The 23,552-nt window shown below is 59.6% G+C and overlaps 1 protein-coding gene across 3 annotated transcripts in view; it reads left to right on the top strand.

Moving 5' to 3' along the window:
* ITPR3 (inositol 1,4,5-trisphosphate receptor type 3) overlaps window positions 1–23,552 on the top strand; it is a 66,548-nt gene that overhangs the window by 38,214 nt on the left and 4,782 nt on the right. For 2 of the 3 annotated variants that reach the window (XM_032340607.1, XM_032340606.1), the window contains exons 15-53: window positions 45–206; window positions 750–922; window positions 1,233–1,352; window positions 1,712–1,894; window positions 2,708–2,959; window positions 3,051–3,195; window positions 3,692–3,833; window positions 4,459–4,658; window positions 5,787–5,916; window positions 6,431–6,488; window positions 7,545–7,710; window positions 8,598–8,762; window positions 8,851–8,925; window positions 9,383–9,508; window positions 10,626–10,748; window positions 10,853–11,053; window positions 11,916–12,167; window positions 12,407–12,532; window positions 12,662–12,787; window positions 13,981–14,101; window positions 14,667–14,857; window positions 15,443–15,591; window positions 15,756–15,864; window positions 16,001–16,091; window positions 16,220–16,389; window positions 17,931–18,105; window positions 18,224–18,408; window positions 18,573–18,773; window positions 18,924–19,034; window positions 19,475–19,570; window positions 19,687–19,788; window positions 19,877–19,963; window positions 20,510–20,620; window positions 20,720–20,912; window positions 21,172–21,297; window positions 21,753–21,925; window positions 22,403–22,567; window positions 22,736–22,928; window positions 23,422–23,526. In XM_032340607.1, the coding sequence (XP_032196498.1) occupies window positions 45–206; window positions 750–922; window positions 1,233–1,352; window positions 1,712–1,894; window positions 2,708–2,959; window positions 3,051–3,195; window positions 3,692–3,833; window positions 4,459–4,658; window positions 5,787–5,916; window positions 6,431–6,488; window positions 7,545–7,710; window positions 8,598–8,762; window positions 8,851–8,925; window positions 9,383–9,508; window positions 10,626–10,748; window positions 10,853–11,053; window positions 11,916–12,167; window positions 12,407–12,532; window positions 12,662–12,787; window positions 13,981–14,101; window positions 14,667–14,857; window positions 15,443–15,591; window positions 15,756–15,864; window positions 16,001–16,091; window positions 16,220–16,389; window positions 17,931–18,105; window positions 18,224–18,408; window positions 18,573–18,773; window positions 18,924–19,034; window positions 19,475–19,570; window positions 19,687–19,788; window positions 19,877–19,963; window positions 20,510–20,620; window positions 20,720–20,912; window positions 21,172–21,297; window positions 21,753–21,925; window positions 22,403–22,567; window positions 22,736–22,928; window positions 23,422–23,526 (5,779 nt within the window). Of the gene's footprint in view, window positions 1–44; window positions 207–749; window positions 923–1,232; window positions 1,353–1,711; window positions 1,895–2,707; window positions 2,960–3,050; window positions 3,196–3,691; window positions 3,834–4,458; window positions 4,659–5,786; window positions 5,917–6,430; window positions 6,489–7,544; window positions 7,711–8,597; window positions 8,763–8,850; window positions 8,926–9,382; window positions 9,509–10,625; window positions 10,749–10,852; window positions 11,054–11,915; window positions 12,168–12,406; window positions 12,533–12,661; window positions 12,788–13,980; window positions 14,102–14,666; window positions 14,858–15,442; window positions 15,592–15,755; window positions 15,865–16,000; window positions 16,092–16,219; window positions 16,390–17,930; window positions 18,106–18,223; window positions 18,409–18,572; window positions 18,774–18,923; window positions 19,035–19,474; window positions 19,571–19,686; window positions 19,789–19,876; window positions 19,964–20,509; window positions 20,621–20,719; window positions 20,913–21,171; window positions 21,298–21,752; window positions 21,926–22,402; window positions 22,568–22,701; window positions 22,929–23,421; window positions 23,527–23,552 lie in introns of those variants that run through there. The other variant, XM_032340608.1, reaches the window with a different exon arrangement.

Below are 23,552 nucleotides of genomic sequence, written 5' to 3'. Positions count from 1 at the left end.
GACAGGTGTAGGGGGATCGCTTCTCATATTCTCTACTCCCCCAGATCTTTGGCATTCTGAAGGCCCCTTTCCGTGAGAAGGGGGGTGAGGGCCCCCTGGTGCGACTGGAAGAGCTGTCGGACCAGAAGAACGCCCCCTACCAGCACATGTTCCGTCTCTGCTACCGGGTGCTGCGGCATTCCCAGGAGGATTACCGCAAGAACCAGGTGTGCTGCCACACCTGGCCTGAGCCTTCCCGGCTGGGGTGGCCCCGCTCATGCTCACCCGCTCGCCAGCTTGCTCCCTTCCCTCCCCCCCACCACCACTCTGCAGGTAGTTGCTGCGGAGTGCACACCTGCTATGCACCAGGCGCTGTTTTAGGCTCTGGGGATACATTAGGGACCCAGACAGTAGGGCCCGCTTTATGCAGTCAGTCTCCGTACCCAGAAGGGCCTCGAGCTGGGTTCGATGCTCTGCTGTGGCCATCTTGAAAGTCCCAATGTTCGAAGAAGGGTTCTGCTGTTTCAGTTTGCCCCGGGCCCCACAGATAACACAGCCAGTCCCACAAGGCAATTCCCCCCTCACGGAGGCTGGTCGGGAGATAGGCTGCGTGAGCTGAAGAAGTCTGTTAGGCAAACCCAGTCTGCTGCTCAGAGCGGGTTTCCTCCCCCGGACCTCCGCCTTGCTAGTGGGAGTACCCAGGCCCTGGGGCGGGGGGGCTTGCGGGAGCAGAGCCGGGCCCCCTGCCACTCGGCTCATCTGTTCTCCAGGAGCACATCGCCAAGCAGTTCGGGATGATGCAATCTCAGATCGGCTACGACATCCTGGCGGAGGACACCATCACCGCCCTCCTGCACAACAATCGTAAACTGCTGGAGAAGCACATCACCAAGACCGAGGTGGAGACCTTTGTCAGCCTCGTGCGCAAGAACCGGGAGCCCCGGTGAGCCCACCAGCCCACCTCCCGCGCTGCACCTGCCCCCGTTCTCCCAGGGTATAGGGGTGGCGGGCGCTGATTGTGATCATTCAAACAGTGAAAGACCCTTGCCTGCACTGGTAAAGTGCCTCATGTCTGAGGCCTTGACCTCTGCAGCCCTTCCCTGGGGACCCTCCTGATTGTGGCCCAATCTCGAAATCAGAGGATTGATGCCTGTATTGAACCAGTTGTGCAATATTTTGGAGGAGAGTGGGGTGCATCCCCACCAGGGACTGGTGTCTGAGCCCCCTCCTCACCCCCACGGTCCCCACCCCAGGTTCCTGGACTACCTCTCTGACCTGTGTGTGTCCAACCACATCGCCATCCCCGTCACCCAAGAGCTCATCTGCAAGTGTGTGCTGGACCCCAAGAACAGCGACATTCTCATCCAGACTGAGTGAGCCATTGCGCTGTCCCCTGCCCACAGCCCCACTTCTTCCCTGCCCTGCTCCTCAGGCCCTTTACAGCTCGGGCCCCGGGTGCGTACAGACTGGAACCATCCCTCTGGCTGTCTATGCTCTGTGCCCGCACTGTGCGAGCATGGACGCCTTGGGGACTGAGCCAGATCCTCTGTCCTTGAGAAGCTCGTGGTCTGAGGAGTGTGTTTATTTGAGCTGGCACTCGGCCAAACTCCAGGAGGGGGTCTGTGCGGCTGGGCACGCATGCGGGGGCGCTCTGGCCTGGCATCCTAGCCGCCCTTTCCCCCCCGGCCCCCCACCGCCCCCACTCTCTGTGACGCACGGCCCTGGTTCGCAGGCTTCGGCCAGTGAAGGAGATGGCTCAGTCCCACGAGTACCTGAGCATCGAGTATTCAGAGGAGGAGGTGTGGCTCACGTGGACGGACAAGAATAACGAGCACCACGAGAAGAGCGTGAGGCAGCTGGCGCAGGAGGCACGGGCGGGCAATGCTCATGATGAGAACGTGCTTAGCTACTACAGGTGCCTCTGGGGGCCCAGCTCCTTCCTCGTCCTCAGCGCTTCTGCTGCCCTTGGGCCTTCTTGGAAGGCCGGCAGCCAATCCCGGCTGAGGGATGAGCTCCCGCAGCTGTGTGGCCTTCCCTGGGGAGGCTGAGTGTCGCCCAAAGAGCTCAGTCCAGGGACGGGGCCTGAATGAACCTGAACCTGTGTACACGCATATTTATTTAAAAAATAAGATTACTAGATAACCACTTAGCCAGTGCCTGCCATAATTCAAAGTGTTTCCCCTGGCCACTCACGAAAGCCTCACCACAGCCCCATGACTACTGTCACCCTCAGAGTTGGGGAGATAGGCACAGGAGGTGAAAGGACTTGCCCAAGGTCACACTTCTTTCATAAGGGGCCATGGTTCAAACCCAGGCCATCTGGGCTCTGAGCAGAAAGCTGAGGGCAGGCCAGCACCCCATGCAGAGCAGGGCCGTTTGCAGGCCTCCTTTCAGCCGATCTCCTGTCGGGGCTCTGTACCTGCTGCTCTGCGGAGGCCTGTCCCCCTGCTGCGCTTCCCTCCCCTGCCTCTCCCAGCCTCTCGCTCAGCCAGCTCTCCTCCCGTGAACACCTGTCCTGGCTGAGCCACAAGTGGTTTTCTTCGCAAGGAAGGGGAGGGCTGCAAACGCTCGCTCAGAATTGTGTCTTTTCTGTGACGCTGGTGGGTGCCTGGTTTGACCTAAGTCCCTCTGCCATTCTCCCAAGGCCTCCGACCGGCCTGAGCCCAAGTGCTGGTGGCCCTCACCGGCACCTGCCTGCCGAAGGCTCACCCTCCACCCTGCCCTGCAGGTACCAGCTGAAGCTCTTTGCCCGCATGTGCCTGGACCGCCAGTACCTGGCCATCGATGAGATCTCCCAGCAGCTAGGTGTTGAGCTCATCTTCCTATGCATGGCAGATGAGATGCTGCCCTTTGATCTGCGCGCCTCCTTCTGCCACCTGATGCTGCACGTGCACGTGGACAGGGACCCCCAGGAGCTGGTCACGCCAGTCAAGTTCGCCCGCCTCTGGACTGAGATCCCCACAGCCATCACCATCAAGGAGTGAGATGGGGAGCAGAGGGGTGGGCCAGGCAAGGGTGGGCTGGGGGGATCTCAGCGACCCTTATACCTCACTGCCTCCCCCGACCCCCAGCTACGACTCCAACCTCAACGCCTCTCGCGATGACAAGAAGAACAAGTTTGCCAGCACCATGGACTTCGTGGAGGACTACCTCAACAATGTGGTCAGCGAGGCCGTGCCCTTTGCCAACGAGGAGAAGAACAAGCTCACCTTCGAGGTTGCAGGGCGGGGGGCGGCAAGGGGTTGGCGTTGCGGGGGCTCTAGGCCTCAGCTGCCCCCAGGGGTGCTTTGAGGGCTCCATGACCTAACTTGCCACCGTGCCCCAGCCAGTTCAGGGAGCCCACATAGACCGCCGGGGCGCCCCAAGGGGGAAGATTCTCCCCGGCCACCTGAGAGAGGACTTGTGGGGGGGCCCTCCATTCACCCCTGCAGGTCCCTTCGAGGATCACCCCACCTTCCTGCCTTTCTGCTCTTTCCCTCCAACCCCTCAGTAGCTTTCCTTGCAGGCCTTGCTTCCTCAGTAGCCCACTGGGGGCAGCTGCGGTCCTCTCAGACCCACGCCCCCAGAGGCCCTGCCTTTTCCAAGGAACTTCGTCACACCCTCCTGTCACACCCTCCTGACCGGGGCTCAGCCCTGTTTTCCCATCTTGGCCCCGCCCCTTGCGAGGCCCCGCCCCCGCTCACCTCGGGGGCCCTGCCTCCTCCCCCCGCAGGTGGTCAGCCTGGCGCACAACCTCATCTACTTCGGCTTCTACAGCTTCAGTGAGCTGCTGCGGCTCACTCGCACGCTGCTGGGCATCATCGACTGCGTGCAGGGCCCCCCGGCCATGCTGCAGGCCTACGATGACTCAGGCGGTGAGACCTAGTGGCCAGGGCCACACATCCCCACCCTCACCCAGCCCAGGCCTTCCTCCTCCTCCTAGCACCACAGTCCACTCTGATCAGCCCCCTATGCAGCCTGCCTCCTGGCTTCTGCTGGACCAGAGGGGCCCCTGTCCCAGCGCCGTGGAGACTCTGGGGCCCTGGGCAGTTGTCTTCCAACACAGCTTGGTCCAGATGGGAGATAATGCGGGAGGAGGGGAGACACAGGCCCTGCCCAAGGAGCTCCCAGTCAGACAGGGGAGTGGGCGGGAGACATGTGACCACAGACACAGCCCAGTTCTCAGGGACACGCCCAGGGGTGGCACAAAAACCTCTAATCAAAAAGTGCGTTGTCTGACACCTGGTGCATCCTGCTCCCTGCACGGTATCCCCTGTGTCCCCCAGGCTCTGTAGCAGCTCTCAGGATGCCCCATGAGAGAATTCTCACTGCTCTCCCCACACAGTTAACCTTTGCCCTGGCCAGTCCCTCTTTACCCAGGTTTGGCTTAAAGCTCACCTCCCACAGAAAGCCTTTCTGGGTTAGCCCTGCCTCTGACAGAGCCAGAGCCAGAGCTCCTGAAGGGCACCCTGCAACCCCCTGGTGCTTCTCGCTCTGCAGGCAAGAACGTGCGCCGGTCCATCCAGGGCGTGGGCCACATGATGTCCACCATGGTGCTGAACCGCAAGCAGTCTGTCTTTGGGGCCCCCAGCCTGTCTGCTGGCGCTGGTGCCACTGAGCCACTGGACAGAAGCAAGTTCGAGGACAATGAGGACATTGTGGTGATGGAGACCAAGCTGAAGATCCTGGAAATCTTGCAGGTGGCTGGGCCAGGACAGTGGTGGAGAGTGTTGGGAATAGAGCAGGAGAGTGGGGGCCTAGGACAGGGAGGTTGGGGCTGGTGAGCCCCTGCTCAGATCACAGTATCCAGTAGTGGGGGCTCTGCAGTGATTGGTTATGTAGCTCTGTGGTATCCAAAGCATGGCCCTTGGACCAGCAGCAGCATGGGCCTTACCGGGGAACTCAATAATGCGTGTTCTTGGGCCCCGTCCCAGACCCACATACTGATCAGAGGCATCCGAGGCAGGCCCACTGTGCTGTGATTGGCCTCCCAGGTGATTCTGGGGGACAGTAAAGCCTAGCTCCGTCCCTCCACTGTACAGATGAGGAAGGGAAGGGGGAGGGGATTAACTGCCTTCCTGCAGAGATTTTAGAGCAGAAGTAGAGCTTTGAGGGTTCATTCCCTGGTGAGGCAGACATGGTCTTTCCTGTTCTGGGTCTTGTCTGAGACCCCCTAGCAAAACTGGGAGAAGGGGCTGGTAGGACCCGGGGGGTGGTCAGAATGCCTGCTTTTGCCTTGCTTCCACCAGAAGATGGGAGGGCTAATGCAGTGACCACCATGGGGACCCAGTCTGGGCAGGGCCTGGTTAAGGAGTTGGAGGGTTCTGGTTCATTCTAGGAACTAAGGGCTTCCGGATCTACGTCCTGGGGTGTGGCCAAAGGATAGAGGCCAGTGAGGGGTGTCTGTAAACCCTCTGTCCTCACCACTCCACCCACTCCAAACTGGCCTCTCCTGCTCCCTGCTAGTCTTCAGTTCCACACCCCCCTGCCCTTCGCCCCGGGCAGAGCAGGGGAGGAGGATGAGAGCTGGCCTCTGCTTTCCTGTCAGCATCCTCCCTGGGAAGGAGGGACGAGTGATCTATGCCTCATTTGGAGAATAGGTGTCATCCCTCATCACTGGGGCAGGAGAGGAGCAGAGGGCACTCCAGGCCTCCCTGGGGAGAGGAGTCTTGATTTTTTAGGTTGTGATGTCCTACGGTAGCTGGAATATCTATGCCGAGATCCCTGAGTGCTAGAGCTCATTCGGGGTACCCCTTCCCCCTTCCTGGGGTGCGACTGGCCTTCTGACTGCATCCCAGTCCTCACCCCATCCCTCCCCGCTTCTCCAGTTCATCCTCAACGTCCGCCTGGACTACCGCATCTCCTACCTGCTCTCTGTCTTCAAGAAGGAGTTTGTGGAAGTGTTTCCCATGCAGGACAGTGGGGCTGACGGCACAGCTCCGGCCTTCGACTCCACAAGTGAGCCTTGACCCCTGCCTTCCCCCACCTTCAGGCTAAAGCTGTGTGACTCACCCAAGGGTACACATTAGTGGGGTGGGGGCTGGGGGCACCTCGGGTCCAGCTCCCCAGCCCTGCCTCTGTTTCCCACCCAGCCCATTTAATTGCCATGGTGAGAGGCAGAGGCAAACATCATTCTCTCCATCTCCTAAATGGAGAAATTGAGGCCCAGAGAGAGGTGGGGACTTGCCTGAGGTCACGCTGTCAGGTGCTGAACCAGAGCAGGACCCAGGTCCCCTGGTGTCCAGCTCAGAACTCTGCTGGGCCCTGCAGGGTAGTGGGGCTGCTCTGGTCCCCGCCGCGGCTGGCTTCCACCCCCACCCTGGGAAGGAGCATGAAGGTGCGGCTGCCACCCAACCAGTGCAGGGAACGGGGTGGTTCGGGTGCCTCCCTGCTCCCTCACCCCTGTGTTCCCCATATTTCCTGGGCACGGACCTGCCACCTGCCCCCATCCACTCACCCTTGCTCCCCACAGCCGCCAACATGAACCTGGACCGCATCGGGGAGCAGGCGGAGGCCATGTTCGGAGTGGGGTGAGGCCAGGGTTCAGTTGGGGGCTGGTGTGTGGGGTTGGGTGGGTGATGCTGACACAGGTGTGCAAACTCCCCTCCTTGGGGTTCTCTAAGCGGCCCTTCCTCCTGGATCTGCAGGACCTTTACTGGGCTCTGGGGCGGGAGTCTCCTTGGCTCTGTGCTTTTGCCCTCTCATGCCTACCTAGCCCCAGGGACATAGGGGCCACTTGGGCCCTCGTGTCACCTCGGTCATTCCCCTGCCCTTACCCAGAGCAGTCGTGGCTCTATCTACATTGGGACTTGGCCCAGGTAGCTGGAGGGGAGCAGCGGGAGGCATGGGGGACAGCCCGCTGTACACAGTGCTGGGATGGGGAGAGGTCGCCTGGGAGCTGGGGGCAGCACAGTCTCTGTGCTGTGCCCTTGGCATTTAGTGAAGCCCAGGGACCCCGACTCAGAAGGACATTTTTAAATTCATAAAATAAAGCACATCAGTTACAAAGGAAACCAAGAGCTTTGAGAAGCAGTTATCAAAATATTGAAGAAAACAAATTTGAAGTGACAGTTAGATCTGTGGATCTTTATTAACACATTAAGTAACCAGCTGAGCTGGGGGGGGGTAATTAGTACCGTGATTTCGAAGGAACAGTGCATGTGAACGGGATTCACAATTTCTGTAACCACTGTAAGGCAATGCGCGAACATCTGTGACTGTCACTGGTGACAGAATCACTGGTACCCCAGCTTCTCCTCACTGAAGGAAAGGCTGCATTTTACTTAGTAAACTGACGGGAATTTTCCCCACCTCCATTCCTGACCCTCAGCCCATCTCCACAAACCCTTTGGTGGAGGGAGTCCTGTGGGTCGGGTCCCCTGCAGAGTCCCCGCTTCAGCTGCGTGATCAAGGGGAGTCCTGCGGGATCTCAGGGAACACGGTGCTCCCTTGGAGTTTCGGGACGTGGCTGGGGTCACTATCCCGAGTGCGAATTCCACGGGGTGCGGCATCTGCTGGTGGGTGGCAGGGTGGGCGGTGGGGAGCCCGGTGCCCAGCGCCCAGCATGGCTGTCCCTGGCGCCACAGGAAGACCAGCAGCATGCTGGAGGTGGACGACGAGGGCGGCCGCACGTTCCTGCGCGTGCTCATTCACCTCACTATGCACGACTACGCGCCGCTGGTCTCGGGGGCCTTGCAGCTGCTCTTCAAGCACTTCAGCCAGCGCCAGGAGGCCGTGCACACCTTCAAGCAGGTGCTGCTCCTGCCTGAGCCCCCGGACAGGCCTTGGGGAGCGGGGCAGAGGCCCCAGGGGGCTTCCAGGGTGTGTGGGTGGGGGACTCTGAGGACCATCTGGCCCAGGCCCTGAGTGGGTTGGTATCCTGGCCGGGCTTCGGCCTGTGCTGGGCACTGGGGGGTTAACTGGGGTTAACCATGGGGGGTGGGGTGGAGCTTGCTGCTCAGGGGAGCTCAAGAGGCTGGTTTGGGGGTTTTCAGCCTGGCCTTGCCGAGCTCCTGAAAGGTGAAGGCCAAGTGTTGGCCACCTTTAGGACCTCTCTGCCTGACTCAAGGCTTGTCACTTTTCATGAGGCGGACAGACTCGAGGGTTTCATAAATGATACCATGTGCACCTTTGCTAAGGGCTTCAGATCACGGGGCACACAGCCTGCACTGAGGTGACTGGTTCTGTGACCATGATGTCGCATGGTGTCGACAGCGCCCTGTGAAACACGCCTGCCGTCTAATGAGCACATGCCAGGCGCAGAGCCTTGGCCTTGTCTTATTGGGTTGGGGGGAGCCTTAAGGCCTGGGAAGCTTTCCTGCCTTACCCTGACCAAAGTGAGTGTGGTGGGAGCCGAGGCTGTCCTGCCACGGGGAATCAGTGCTGCCAGGATTCTTTGTCCTGCCCTGACAGCCTTAGCAGCACCAGTCAATGAGCAACTGAAGCCCGCTGATGGGGCAGCTCATGACAGGCAGTGCAGAGAGGCCTTTGGCCATGAGGGAAGTCTTCCTAGAGGTGACGGACCATAGCCAGCATTGAGGAGGAGCAGAGGCCTGGAATAGGGCAGGCACCCGGGGTCTCCGTGCGGCAGTGGACCGGGAGTGCTCATCTCACCTGGCATGCCCACGGTCAACCTTCAGGTGCAGCTGCTGATCTCGGCTCAGGATGTGGAGAACTACAAGGTGATCAAGTCGGAGCTGGACCGGCTGCGGACCATGGTGGAGAAGTCGGAACTATGGGTGGACAAGAAGGGTAGCAGCAAGGGTGAGGAGGTGGACACAGGTGCTTCTAAAGACAAGAAGGAGGTGAGTAGGGTGGCAGGGAGCTGGGATGCCAGGGCTGCCAGCAAGGGCTGGGCCCAGCTGACCCCCGCCCCCTTCCCTGTGTCCCCAGCGGCCCACAGACGAGGAGGGCTTTCTGCACCAACCTGGGGAGAAGAGCAGTGAGAACTACCAGATCGTCAAGGGCGTGAGTGGCCTGGGGCCCTGAGGCAACTCCCCACGCCCTGCCTCTCCCCTACCCCACCCCAGCTGGAGGCTCTGGGGCCTGGCCTCTCCTGCCTCCCCATTCTGCTGGCCACTTGCCTTCTAAATACACATTTTCTGGCTTTGCCTGCACATTAAAGACAATCCTGCCCAGGTCCAGATGGAATTATTTTAAAGCTGAAGGAATTTAATGAAATTCCATTTCACAGTCATATTGTTCTATTTACTTTTATGGGTGGAATTGGGTTTTTAGTGCCTGCCTGCCTTGTTGTGGTGATACGACTCAGTGAGCGTGGCCTCCTCCCCCTTCCTGTCCCCGATGTGAGTTGGGGCTAGGCTGGGCTTGGCCAGGGACTCCCACCAGCCTGAGGGAGGCGGCGGGGCAGCTGGAGGAGGAGGGAAGGGGCAGGGGCTCTGGGCTCACCCCCCACGCTCCCCAGATCCTGGAACGGCTGAACAAGATGTGCGGTGTTGGCGAGCAGATGAGGAAGAAGCAGCAGAGGCTGCTCAAGAACATGGATGCCCACAAGGTCATGCTGGATCTGCTGCAGATCCCCTATGACAAGGTGACCTCTGATTTCTGACCTCTGACTTCCCCCTAACCCTGGCCCAAGCCAAACCACGCACTAATCCCCAGCGCTGACCTAACCCAGCCTCACCCTGACCCCAGCTTCTGTTGCCCTCTCTGGCCTCGTCCTAATTATCTTAGCTTCATTGTAAACTCTGACTGTTGCCTCCTCATCTTTCTGTCTTTTTTTTTTTTTTTTTAAGATTTTATTTATTTGACAGAGACAGAGCTTGAGAGAGAGAGAGAGAGAGAGAGAGAGGGAGAGATCACAAGCAGGGGGGAGGGGTAGAGGGAGAAGCAGACTCCCTGCTGAGCAGGGAGGTCTATGTGAGGCTCCATCCCAGGACCCTGGGATCAGGACCTGAGGCAAAGGCAGACGCTTAACCGACTGAACCACCCAGGTGCCCTGTCTCCTCCTTATCCTGATCCATGTTAAACCTTAACTGACCCCTGCCTCTTTTTGACTCTTGATGTCAACTCGGACCTCATACTGACCCCTGACTTTGATTTCACGCTCTAGCCTCACTCTGACCTCTTACCTTGACCTGTTCCCAGGGCACATCCTGGTCCTGGACTCCAAATTTAGCATCATTTCAACCTTTGATCTTCTACACCTTGCCTCACCTGACCATGATCTTGATATGTCTCAAGCCTCACACTGGCTTTTGAGCATGACACCCAGCATTAACCTGACCCTGACACCTCACCCCTCAGCCTAGCTCCCCCAAGCTGGCCTCCCGTCAGCCTCTGCCCCTCAGCCCTTTACATATTTCCTATTTATTTATTTTGAGAGAGAGAAAGAGAGAGCACAGCAGGGGAAGGGACAGAGGGAGAGAAGCATCCCTTCCACCCCCCACTGAGCAGGGAGCCTGATGCGGGACTCCATCTCAGGACCCCAGGATCATGACCTGAGTCGAACTCAGACGCTTAACTTGGCTGAGCCACCCCGGCGCCCAAGACACATTTTCTTATCTTGACCTGGAGGCCCTCTTTCACCTTGAACATGGCCTCCCCGTGGTCCCAGTCCCAAGCCCTGCCCCCTCCTTCCGGCCATGCCCGCTGGAGCTCAGGCACGAGGCCCGGCGTCACCTTCCTCCTCCCATCCGGATGCCCAGGGTGATGCCAAGATGATGGAGATCCTGCGCTACACCCACCAGTTCCTGCAGAAGTTCTGCGCGGGGAACCCGGGCAACCAGGCCCTGCTGCATAAGCACCTGCACCTCTTCCTCACGCCGGGGGTAAGGGCGTGAGGCCAGGGGGGTAGGGGTGGCGGTATGGGGCTGGCAGCAGGGGGCCGGGGCGGGCCGGGATCCCTCCGTGACGGCTGCCCACCCTCCTGCAGCTTCTGGAGGCCGAGACCATGCAGCATATCTTCCTGAACAACTACCAGCTGTGCTCGGAGATCAGCGAGCCGGTGCTGCAGCACTTCGTGCACCTGCTGGCCACCCACGGGCGCCACGTGCAGTACCTGGACTTCCTGCACACTGTCATCAAGGCCGAGGGCAAGTACGTCAAGAAGTGCCAGGACATGATCATGACCGAGGTGAGGATGGGGCCGGGGCCAGGGGGGCGCCGGGGGCTCAGGCAGCGGGACTCAGAGTGAAGACGAGTCAGACAGAGAGTCGTGAGAGGGGCCTGGCCTGTGGAGAGAGGACAGAGGCTACAGAGGCAGAACTTACGGCCCTGTCCCACTATTTATCCTTGTATTTTCACGCATTTCAAAACCGTGAGGCACCCGCTGGGGGGCCAAGGAGCACGTGTACCCCGGGGTACACGGGTGGGGTGTACTCTCAGGGCAGGGACCACATCCTGTGTGCTTCTGCATGGGCCCCAGCGTGTGGTGCACTGTAGGTGCCTGGTAGGCCTGTTAGCCGAAGGCATGAAGGAGGAAGGGCCGAGTCTAAATCCAGAACAGAGGCAGTCTCTGCCCGGGAGGGGTGTGTGTGTGGGGGGGTGGGTAGCACAGTAAATGGAGATGAGGGACCTGACAAATGGGGTACCGGTGAATTACAAATAATTCATGGTATTATTATTACCATGAATAACATAATCACTGACACGAGAGGATGCAGCAAGTGCTCTGGGAGGCTTTAAGTTCCACTGTGGGAGCACAGGGGAGGCAGGGGGTGAGGCAGGCAGGCATGGGATTAGAAAGGGCTTCCCAGAGGAAGCACCTGTGAAATAAGACTGAGTGTGGGATTTTTTTTTTTTCCTTAGGGGAGGAGGAGTCTCTTTTTGTTGGTCCAGGGATTGGCCCTGATGGCAGGTGGCCTGAGACATCAGCCTGTGGCCCCAAGGGCCAGGCAGGGGAGGGCTTTCCGAGTGTCAGGTGAGGGCTGGGGTCAGAGTCCTAATCTCTCCCTGCTGACAGGGGGCGTCTGATCGGGCACCCCTCCTCCCTGCAGCTGACCAACGCGGGTGATGACGTGGTGGTGTTCTACAATGACAAGGCCTCGCTGGCCCACCTGCTGGACATGATGAAGGCTGCTCGGGATGGCGTGGAGGACCACAGCCCCCTCATGTACCATATCTCCCTGGTGGACTTGCTAGCTGCCTGTGCTGAGGGCAAAAACGTCTACACGGAGATCAAGTGCACCTCCCTGCTACCCCTGGAGGACGTGGTGTCTGTGGTGACACATGAGGACTGTATCACCGAGGTCTGGGATTTGGGAGAGCTGGCAGGAGTTGGGAGGCGGGGTGTAAGGGTTGGTGGAGCCAGGCCGGGGCAACTGTCAGTCTTGCATGGTGGGGCAGGAAGAGGGAGGTAAGAAAAGTGGGGGAATGGAAGGTGTGGGCAGAGGAACAGGTGGAGGTCAGGAGATTGGCGGAGCACAGAGAAGGAGAGCCTGGGCTGGTGGTCCGGCTCGCGCCCCTGACCTTGCTCCCGGCTGCTCAGGTGAAAATGGCATACGTGAACTTCGTGAATCACTGCTATGTGGACACAGAGGTGGAGATGAAGGAGATCTATACCAGCAACCACATCTGGACGCTCTTTGAGAACTTCACCCTGGATATGGCTCGGGTCTGTCCGCCGGGAGGCTGTGGGCTTGTGGGTGCACCGTGATGGGCACAAGTGTGGTTGGGAGCCCAGTTAGCCTGCCAAGGACTGGGCGTGGAGGGGCCCCCAAGGCATCGCTCTTTCCTGCCCCAGGTGTGCAGTAAGCGGGAGAAGCGTCTGGCTGACCCCACACTGGAGAAGTACGTGCTGACCGTCGTGCTGGACACCATCAATGCATTCTTCAGCTCCCCATTCTCTGAGAACAGCACCTCCCTGCAGGTGCGCTTGTCCTGCGTGCGCAGTTCTTGTGCGGGGAAGGAGGGAAGGAGAACATATATTCCTGTTTGCTTGTGGTGCATAGAGACATAGCGGAGGGACATAGACAAGTGTGTTAGTTACATATGCTGTGTAACAAATTACCCCCAAAGTTAGCGGTTTAAAACAACAAATGTTTATTCTCCTATTACTTCTGTAAGTCGGGAATTACTGTGGGGACAGTACCCTAGAACGGGAATTCCTAAATTGACTTGGTGTGACGGGTCCTAGGGTGGCAGGGGACGGCTGGCAGCCCTTACCTCCTGAAGACAAGACAGTCATGTGTACCACAGTGGTTAGCAGAGCCCGAACAGTAATCCAGAGGTTCCAAGGCCCAGAGAACTTTGGTGTCAGCTTAATCAATCAGGTGCCCCTAGGACTGAAGTCCTACTACAGCAGAGAAGCTCTACGTTAGGGAACAGAAGTTGGCCTTAAATCACTGAAGAGTCCTGGACACTCAGTCAATTCCCAGATTCCCAGACTTCCTAGCCCAGACCCCCTTGAAGGCAAGAGAAGCAGACTTCCTGGAGGAGGGAGCCTGAGACAATACCTAAACCATAATACCATAAATCACTGGATGGACACAAGAGCCCAACAAAGGGGTTACTTATAGGTAGAGGAACTGGGGGCAGAGTGGGTCCTGGTCTCAGCAAGGGTGGGTTCATTTTGACACCCAGGCGTTTGGGCCCTGGGACCTCTCTGAGACTATGTGTAATTTGTATAAGCTTTTCCCACCTTTCATCAGTCCCAGGACAGAGGTGGGAGAATGGGCTGATGGGATCAAGGCTGGGGTGAGACTTCTCAAAGCCTACCTTTCTATAGCATATTTCAGTTTTTGAACCATGGAACTATATCACCTTTTCACAATATTAATTTTTTTTAAAAAAAAAATTTTTAAAGGAAGGAAAGGATTAGCAATACAGGATTATAAGCCCCGGTGTGAACTTTGGGGAGTTCTCCCACTATGGTTGGGCAGGTTGTGCACTGCTGAGAGGAAAGGCAGTGCCTTTTTCCAGTTGGCACAAAGATACATGGTAGCTCTTGGAAGCCTTGTTGCTCCACCTTGCCCATCCTCAGGGTGCCCTGGTCACAGGGCTTGGGGCTGCCTAGGGTGGAGGGTGGGCCAGGCTATAGCAGTAGGCATGTTGCTTTTGCAGACACATCAGACGATCGTGGTGCAGCTGCTGCAGTCTACCACACGGCTGCTTGAGTGTCCGTGGCTGCAGCAGCAGCACAAGGGCTCCGTGGAGGCCTGCATCCGGACCCTCGCCATGGTGGGTGAGTGTGCCAGGGGCACTGGTTAGCGCCAACCACCCCTCCCTTCCCTTTGCCGCAGGGCCACCTGCCCTCAACACAAACACCTTATTCCTAAGCTTGCCCATCATCTGCTCCCAGGTTGTTCCCAGTAAGTCCTTCTTGGTGTCTCACTGGCATCTTAGCAATTGAGAAGCTGTTTTCTCCTTTGAGCTTTGAGTCATTTCCCCAGATGGTAAAGCCAGGGGACATCCCCCAACCAAAGTTTCTTACGCTTGCAAATGGTTGCAGGCAGAAGGGAGGCCTGGAGGTGGTTAGGGAGCATCGGGGAAGAGGAGAGAGCAGGTGGGAAAGAGAGGAGAGGGCTCAGGGTGGAGCCAGGGTAGAATCAAAGAGGCAGAAACTCCCTCTTTTTATTCCAAAAGTGGAAGGGGGCACCCCAGTCCCAGTGGGGGCCAACACACACCCCAGAATCTTGGGGAGTTCACCCTGTCTCCCAGTTTAGCAGCCTGGAGCCTGACTGCTCTGGCTGGCCGAGCTCCCCCAACCCCCACCTGCCCTCGAGCACCCCGTTGTCTCTCTCCTCCAGCTAAAGGCCGGGCCATCTCACTGCCCATGGACCTGGATGCACATATCAGCTCGCTGCTCAGCAGTGGGACCAGCTGTATAGCCGCTGCCCAGCGCAACGCCTCCAACTACAAGGCGACCACACGGGCCTTCCCCCGTGTCACGCCCACCGCCAACCAATGGGACTACAAGAACATCATCGAAAAGCTGCAGGTGGGTGCGGGGCTGCCCGGCGTCTGCCACGACAGGGAAGCCTGCCTCCCCATGCTGCCTGGACTTCCCGGGAAAGAGGCCCCTGCTTAGGGCAGGCCCTGGGCAGGGGACTGAGAGGCCTCATTCCAGGGGAAGCCAGGAGAACCCAGGCCTCCGCTAGGTAGAGTCGGTGCTCATGAAGGGGATCAGAACACCTCTCAGTCCTGAGAGCACGTTCCTGTTTATGTGACACGCTCTTGGCCACTATCACACACTTCTGAGGGAGATGCGGTGGCTCACTACACCCACATGGCAGGAGACCAAGGCTCAGAGAGGGAGAAGAGCTTGCCCCAGGTCACACAGCTAGAGGGGCTGGGAGAAAAGCCCTGGCTTGTGGTACCCGCTAGGTGCTCTAAGCAGGCAGATGACCTGCATGGTTCAGGGTGGTTCTGTGGGTGCAGGGCCCCTCAGACAGATTCGGAGAAATCCACAGGGCCATTTGGTGTTGGTGTTGGGGCGGGCCGATTGGCAGTCCAGCCCCACTCATCTCTTAGGCCTGGGTGGCCCGCATCTGGCCCTGTAGTGACTTTGCTGTGCCCACCCCAGGACATTATCACAGCCCTGGAGGAGCGACTGAGGCCCCTGGTACAGGCGGAGCTGTCGGTGCTGGTGGACGTCCTGCACTGGCCCGAGCTGCTCTTCCTGGAGGGCAGTGAGGCCTACCAGCGCTGCGAGAGCGGGGGTTTCCTGTCCAAGTGAGCCAGACGCCAGGCCCGGGCAGGGGGCGGTGGCCGGGGTGAGGCTGTTGGGGGCAGGGCCGGACCGGACAGCCCACAGGGCAGGGAGCTGGGGCAGGGTAGGTGGCTGGAAGGAGGTGGCCGCGGCTGGCCCCAGCATTCCCTCTTCCCTCACGGGCCAGGCTGATCCAGCACACCAAGGACCTCATGGAATCAGAGGAGAAGCTGTGTGTCAAGGTGCTGCGGACCCTGCAGCAGATGCTGCTCAAGAAGACTAAGTACGGGGACCGGGTAAGTGTCCGGGGCAAGCCGGAAGCCCTGCAAGACTGGCCGGTGGGGGCCAGGGGCTCGGAGCCAGTGCGGGCTGGCCCGTGGTCGGTCTGATGGTGAACCGTGCCACTGTGGGGCCTCACACCTTCCCCTGCAGGGCAACCAGCTGCGCAAGATGCTGCTACAGAACTACCTCCAGAACCGGAAGTCCAGCTCGAGGGGGGACCTTCCAGACCCCGTGGGCGCTGGTCAGTACCATTTCCCTGCCACCACTGTGCCTCTCTGTGGCCCATGTGCCTAGGCCCTGGGCCTGCCCTTCTGTTCGCCTGCCTCCCCCTACCCCCGGCTCCCTTCAATGTGGGTTCCCCAACTCCAGGCCTGGACCAAGACTGGTCAGCCATTGCGGCCACCCAGTGCCGGCTGGACAAAGAGGGGGCCACCAAACTGGTATGCGACCTGATCACCAGCACCAAGAATGAGAAGATCTTCCAGGAGAGCATCGGCCTGGCCATCCGCCTGTTGGATGGCGGCAACACCGAGATCCAGGTGTGTAGGGGCTGGGGGTGCTGGGGGCTCACCTCTTCTTGGGGGGGGTGCCTTGTGCTTGGGAGAAGGTATGAGGCGGCACGTTGCTGAGGCTGCTGGGCCAGGTGCTGGTGGCCTGCACGAGTCCGGCTACATGTGGGCGCGTCTACCTTCCCCCGTGTCATGTGGCTTCTTTCTGCCCATGCAGACTATTCTGCTTAAGCCAGGCCTGAGCCTGACTCCCCACCACGCTGCCCACACTGCGTCCATCATTCCTGCCTCTCGGTCTCTGCTCAGGCTTCCTTCCCTCCTCTCCCCCATCCTCCTCAGCCTTTGGTGCCCAGTCGAAGAACTGCCTCCTCTGAAAAGTCCCCTGTGATTGCCTTATTCCCATTCTTTCATTCATGACTTGTGTTTTTGTTATTCTTTTTTTAAGGTTTATTTATTTGAGAGTGAGAGAGTCTGGGAGAGTCAGAGGGAGAAGGAGAAAGGGTCTTAAGGTGACTCTGTACTAGATGCAGGACCCAATCCGAGGCTTGAACTCACAACCCTAAGATCATGACCTGAGCTGAAACCCCGAAACCAAGAGTTGGACACTTAGCCGACTGAGCCACCCAGGCGCCCCTCATGCCCTGTTTTTTTGTTTGTTTGTTTGTTTGTTTTAAGATTTTATTTATTTGACAGAGAGATCACAAGTAGTCTGAGAGGCAGGCAGAGAGAGAGGGAGAAGCAGGCTCCCTGCTGAGCAGAGAGCCAGATGCGGGACTCAATCCCAGGACCCTGAGGTCATGACCTAAGCTGAAGGCAGAGGCTTAACCTACTGAGCCACCCAAGTGCCCCCTCATGCCCTGTGTTAATAAGTCTGCACTTAGTGTTTTCCATGTGCCTAGGCACTAAGATTTTAGCCGTGAACAGAAAAGACAAAATCCACATATCCTCTGAATTGGTCCTATAGCCTAGTGGTGTAACAGCCCATGACTGTAACCCCTACATGGTGTGGAGAGTGTTGGATAGTGCTAATGCCAGCGAGGGGTCTGGGGGTGCCAGGGCAGGGATGGGGGAAGGCTCCTGAAGAGGGGCCAGTGCAGCGAGAGCCCCGAGGTAAGCCTGTGGACAGGAGGGGCGGGCTGCACCAGGCAGAGCAGGCAACTGGTGCCAAGAGAGGTGGCAGGCCGTCAGATGGCCTCATGGGTGCTGGGAGGTGGGGCTTCTCCTGTGGGTGAGATGGGGCCACTGTGGGCAGAGGAGGGACGAGATTTAGACTTCCAAGGGCACCTCTGCGGCTGTGTGGGGGGCAGATAGAGGAGCAAGAGCAGATGTAGATGGTGTGAGGACACTTGTGCAGGCCCCTAGCATCACAGTGACAGCAGTTATGGACACTTCCACTCCGCCTCTGACAATCCTGACCACCCCTGCACCAGTCATAGTCCCAGGGCACGTCCAGGGACCTGTCTGCAGCCCAACCTTGTCCCTGAACCATGGGAGAGAGCCCTCCAGGGACTCACCGAGGACTGCTTAGCACCTGACTCTGTTCTGAGGCTGTCCCCCATCCTCTTGCCCAGAAATCCTTCTACAACCTGATGACGAGTGACAAGAAGTCAGAGCGCTTCTTCAAAGTGTTACACGACCGCATGAAGCGGGCCCAGCAGGAGACCAAGTCCACAGTGGCTGTCAACATGAACGACCTGGGCAGCCAGCCACGGGAGGACCGGGAGCCGGCAGACCCTACCACCAAAGGTCAGAGGTCATGGCCATAGAGGATGGGGGTGCCGGGCCCTGGTCAGAGGGTGCAGGGTGAGGGTGAGGGTCTGGTCCCTCCCGGCAGCGCCATGCCTCAGCAGGCCTCCCCCTGCAGGCCGTGTAGCTTCCTTCTCGATGCCGGGCTCCCCGTCCCGCTATTCGCTGGGCCCCAGCCTGCGCCGGGGCCACGAGGTGAGCGAGCGCGTACAGAGCAACGAGATGGGCACGTCCGTACTCATCATGCAGCCCATCCTTCGCTTCCTGCAGCTGCTGTGTGAGAATCACAACCGGGACCTGCAGGTGTGTGCTGGCCCTGCCCCCACCCCCCTGGCCACTGCGTGGATCCCCACCCTTGCCGCCTGCCCGCAGGCCACTGCTCTGTGCCTACACAGGGCAGGGCCCCCCAGGCCTGGCCTCTAGCCCCTGTGAGAGCCTCGCCATGCCCGCCCTCTTGTGCCATGCAGAACTTCCTGCGCTCTCAGAACAACAAGACCAACTACAACCTGGTGTGTGAGACACTCCAGTTTCTGGACATCATGTGCGGCAGCACCACTGGTGGCCTGGGGCTGCTGGGCCTTTACATCAATGAGGACAACGTGGGCCTTGTCATCCAGACCCTGGAGACCCTCACCGAGTACTGCCAGGGCCCCTGCCATGAGAACCAGGTGAGCGGTCACATCAGTGCCCATGGCCGACAGGGAGTGTGGACATGTGGGTGCAGGGAGCAGCGTGGGCAGGGGAGAGCCAGGGGCATTGGGAGCCACCAGAGGTCTGAAGGGCCTGGGCCCCACGTCCCCCGCACTGCCCCCTGCCAGACTTGCATCGTGACACACGAGTCCAATGGCATCGACATCATCACGGCACTGATTCTCAATGACATCAGTCCCCTGTGCAAGTACCGTATGGACCTGGTGCTGCAGCTCAAGGTGGGGCCCGTGGCAGCCCACGGGCATGTGCGTGCGAAGGGTGTGCATGTGCGCAGGTGATGTGTGTGCTGAGCATGCGTCCTGAGGTGTGCTGGGGGGTTTAACATGCATACACAGATGAGTTTGTGAGCAAATGTGGGGCACGTATGTCCAGGAGCAAGTGAATTCTGGGTTTCCCCCGGGGTCTCCTATGCGTGTGTCTGCTCTCTGGGGGATTGTGTGCGCCCACTGTGGGGTGGGGGTGAAGGCAATGGGAGGGGTGGGGGGTGGTCTGGATTTGCAGGACACTTCTCAGAGAGTTCTGGGGGATAGTGGGGAATGGGAAGGCCCTGGAATATCTTCCAGGCCAGGAGAGGCTGTTATGGAGTACAGGGGGTTGTTGTGGGGCATGGTGGGGGCCCTCAGACTGTGACCTGTCCCCCTTTCCCACCTCCCCGCAGGACAATGCGTCCAAGCTGCTCTTGGCTCTGATGGAGAGCCGGCACGACAGTGAGAACGCGGAGCGAATCCTCATCAGCCTGCGGCCCCAAGAGCTGGTGAGGCTGGGCCCGGGGTCAGGTTGGGAAGGAGTGATTGGTGGGGTGTGGAGGGGGGATTGGGGCATTCCCTACGCCCCGGGAAAACGGCGTTCAGACAGGCAGTGCCCCGCCAGGTGGACGTCATCAAGAAAGCCTACCTGCAGGAGGAGGAGCGGGAGAACTCAGAGGTGAGCCCACGGGAAGTGGGCCACAACATCTACATCCTGGCGCTGCAGGTACCAGCCCCGCCCCGTGGCCCCACCCCCCAAATGCCCCTCTCCCCCGTGACCACGCCCCGAGACTCCGCACCGCCCTCTCCCGCAGCTCTCCAGGCACAACAAGCAGCTGCAGCACCTGTTGAAGCCGGTGAAGCGCATCCAGGAGGAAGAGGCCGAGGGCATCTCTTCCATGGTGGGGGCCCCGGGACAAGGCTGGGTGCGGGGCGGGGCTTAGATCTAGGGGCGGGGCGAGAGTTTCGTTGGGCTGGTATTTGGGGGCAAGGCTAGGGAGGGAAGGCCGGAAAGAGCGCAGAGCGAAGATCTGAAGGCCGGTGGGAATTGGGATGAGCCTCGGAGCGGGGCGGTACTCTGCGCCGAGGGCGGCCGGGGGCGTGGCCTGAACCTGAGTAAAGAGCTGGAATTGGGGGGTGGAGGGCGGGGCTCAGGGCTGGAAGAGCCACACCGGTGGCCTGGCCGAGGTGAAACCTAGACGTACAAGTGGGAGTGAAGCTCTGGGGCTGTTCTGGAAGCCTAGAGCAGGACAGCAGAGGACGGTTTATGTCCTTCTTATTGTCTGGACATTGCTCTCCCACTACCCACTTCTTAATTTGGAGCTGCACCCTAGTTGGGCTGGGCTGCGTCTGGTCTGGGTGGGGAACCCTCGCGCAGGTAGGGCTGGGTGGCGGGCCTAGCCGTGGGAAATTGTGGGGCCTGACCTCAGTGGCCACTCTACTCCCAGCTCAGCCTCAACAACAAGCAGCTGTCCCAGATGCTCAAGTCCTCAGCACCCGCCCAGGAGGAGGAGGAGGACCCCCTGGCCTACTACGAGAACCACACGTCCCAGATAGAGGTAGGGCCAGAGGGCAGTAGGGGCACTATGGGTGAGGGCTGTGACCCTGGCCCTTGGTGGCAGTGGCCTAGTTGTGACCCGGTGCCTGTGCGTGCCCAGATCGTGAGGCAGGACCGCAGCATGGAGCAGATCGTGTTCCCCGTGCCCGGCATCTGCCAATTCCTGACGGAGGAGACCAAGCATCGGCTCTTCACCACCACCGAGCAGGATGAGCAGGGCAGCAAAGTGAGCGATTTCTTCGACCAGTCCTCCTTCCTGCACAACGAAATGGAATGGCAGCGCAAGCTCCGCAGTGAGGACTGGGCAGGGCCGGACAGGGAGGCAGGGCTGGAGCTGCTTAGTGCTGCCCCCTTGAGGCCCCCCTCCCCCAGCCTGCTGCTGGTTGCCACACTCCGCCCCCACCTCCGCCCCACCGCTAGGAGGGCTCTGGTCATGGTTGCTCAAGTGGGACCTGGAGCTTGTGCTGGCGCCTAGGGGCCCCTGTGGGGTGGGAGAACAATATGAAGGTGAGAAACCCCTCATGCCAGCCTGCTGCCCCCCTCCTCCCCCAGGCATGCCACTGATCTACTGGTTCTCCCGCCGCATGACCCTGTGGGGCAGCATTTCCTTCAACCTGGCGGTGTTTATCAACATCATCATCGCCTTCTTCTACCCCTACATGGAGGGCGCATCCACAGGTGGGGACCCAAGGGTGGCAGACTGAGGCCTCGGAGTCCACCATGCCCCCTCCCTGGGCTTGGGCAGAGCCTCGGTGCCGGCCAGGCTCTGCGGGGACCAGATGCAGAGTGGGGAACATCACCTGCACTGCCCTTTGGGCTCTGCACCTGTGGGAGACACAGTCATGGTCCCCAGGGATGGACAGCTTCCTTAATCTCTGGAGACAGTGCATGTCTCTTGCCATCTCTCTAACGTACAAACATGAGCCAGAGATCAGACAGGGTAGCAGCAGCTGAACAGGACCTCCTGCCTTAAGCCTGGATGGGCAGGTGTGATGGGGGGGGTGCCTAAAACCAAGTGACCAAGAACGTTAGAGGGAAGGCTTCCAGGAGGAGGTGGTTTCTTGGGATGTGTTGGGGCTGGGGCTATGCTGGGCTTCACTGCCCAGGGCTCACCCCTGCATCCCGGCCTCCAGGCGTGCTGGGCTCCCCACTCATCTCGCTGCTGTTCTGGATCCTCATCTGTTTCTCCATCGCGGCTCTGTTCACCAAGCGCTACAGCGTCCGCCCCCTCATTGTGGCACTCATCCTGCGCTCCATCTACTACCTGGGCATTGGGCCCACACTCAACATCCTGGGCGCCCTCAATGTGAGTGCTGGAGGGAGCCCCCACCCCACCCCACCCCTGCGCTCACGGGGTGGTAGGACTTCATGCTGGCCGTCTGCCTCCCCACAGTCCACTGCTCTGCCCTACCCCCCACCCCGTCCCTGTGAATGGGGCCAAGTTTGTTAAAGACCCACGGGTGGGGCTGTTCTGAGCCTCCTCCGTCGCCCGTGATCAACTGGGGCAACTGACACTCTGAGCCATTTGTGGGGAGTCACGGTGGGAGTCACTGTGGGGCCCCAGCTCCAGGGCTGCTGTGTACATGGGGTTAGTGGAGCACTGCCCAGAGGCACTGTTCACACCGTAGACGTCAAAGATTTGTAATGTGATGACAGTTCCTGGCAGCTGGAAATAAAGCATACTTGGAGCAAGGCAGGGTGGCGGGGCAGGCCCAGCAACAGGGAGTGGAGATCCGGGGTGGGTGGTGGGACACTGATCCCACTGCCCTGTCCATGCCCCCAGCTGACCAACAAGATTGTCTTTGTGGTGAGCTTCGTGGGCAACCGCGGTACCTTCATCCGGGGCTATAAGGCCATGGTCATGGACATGGAGTTCCTCTACCATGTGGGCTACATCCTGACTAGTGTCCTGGGCCTCTTTGTCCACGAGCTCTTCTACAGTATCCTGGTGAGCCTGCTGGGGGCAGGTACTGGCAGGGGTGTGGGAGTGATCGGGGCTCCCCTCAAGCTTCTGGAAGAGCCTGTGGGAAACCAGTGGGAGCAGGGCAGCCCTGGGATCCAGCGGCACCTGCGGTCCCACAGGCCCAGGTCCCATGGCCCTGTCCCTGCCCGGCAGCTCTTTGACCTCATCTACCGTGAGGAGACACTGTTCAACGTCATCAAGAGCGTGACTCGCAATGGCCGCTCCATCCTGCTGACTGCCCTACTGGCCCTCATCCTTGTCTACCTCTTCTCCATCGTTGGCTTCCTCTTCCTCAAGGACGACTTCATCCTCGAGGTCGACCGGCTGCCGGGCAATCACTCTGGAGGTCTGACGGCTCCTCTCCTTGGCGGGGGTGGGAGCTTGGGGGGTGTGGTCCACGAATGACCTATGTCAGGCCCAGGCCCTGGGAGTGCTTCTCCACCATGCTCCGTGCCTCAGTTTCTCCTCTTGGGTTCCAGGGAGGTCTGGCTCACACCATTCTGCCTCTCTCTTGCCTGGCACAGACTGAGGGGGGTGGGAGAGCCTTGGGCTTCGGCTCCCTTAGGAGCCTCTTGCTTACAGACCCCGGCGTTCGTGTTCAACTCGGTATTTGCTGGGACTGCCTATGTGCCAGGCTCAGGGGTGCAGACCCCCCTTCTGCCCTTTGTGCACAGCCCAGTGGGGGCAAGGGCACAAAGACCCTTCCCTTGTCGTCTGGCAGAGTTGGGAGCTCACAGGATGGAAGGGTTTGTGGAGGGTATGATGCTGGGGACACAACCAGGGGAATGGTAAGGCCTGCTGTGTCCTCATCCTGGTGACCTCCTCTGTGTCCTTTCTAGCCAGCCCCCTGGGGATGCCACATGGAGCTGCCACGCTCATGGGTACATGCAGTGGGGACAAGCTGAACTGTGTCTCGGGGGTCTCGGTGCCTGAGGTCCCGGAAGGTGAGGGCGGTGTGTTTCAGGAGCCT

This window comes from Mustela erminea, chromosome 4 (genome assembly GCF_009829155.1).
Source record: "Mustela erminea isolate mMusErm1 chromosome 4, mMusErm1.Pri, whole genome shotgun sequence".
Taxonomy (NCBI): Eukaryota; Metazoa; Chordata; class Mammalia; order Carnivora; family Mustelidae; genus Mustela; species Mustela erminea.
Note: the sequence above shows the minus strand (reverse complement) of the source record. Positions and strands in the feature narration are given on the sequence as shown.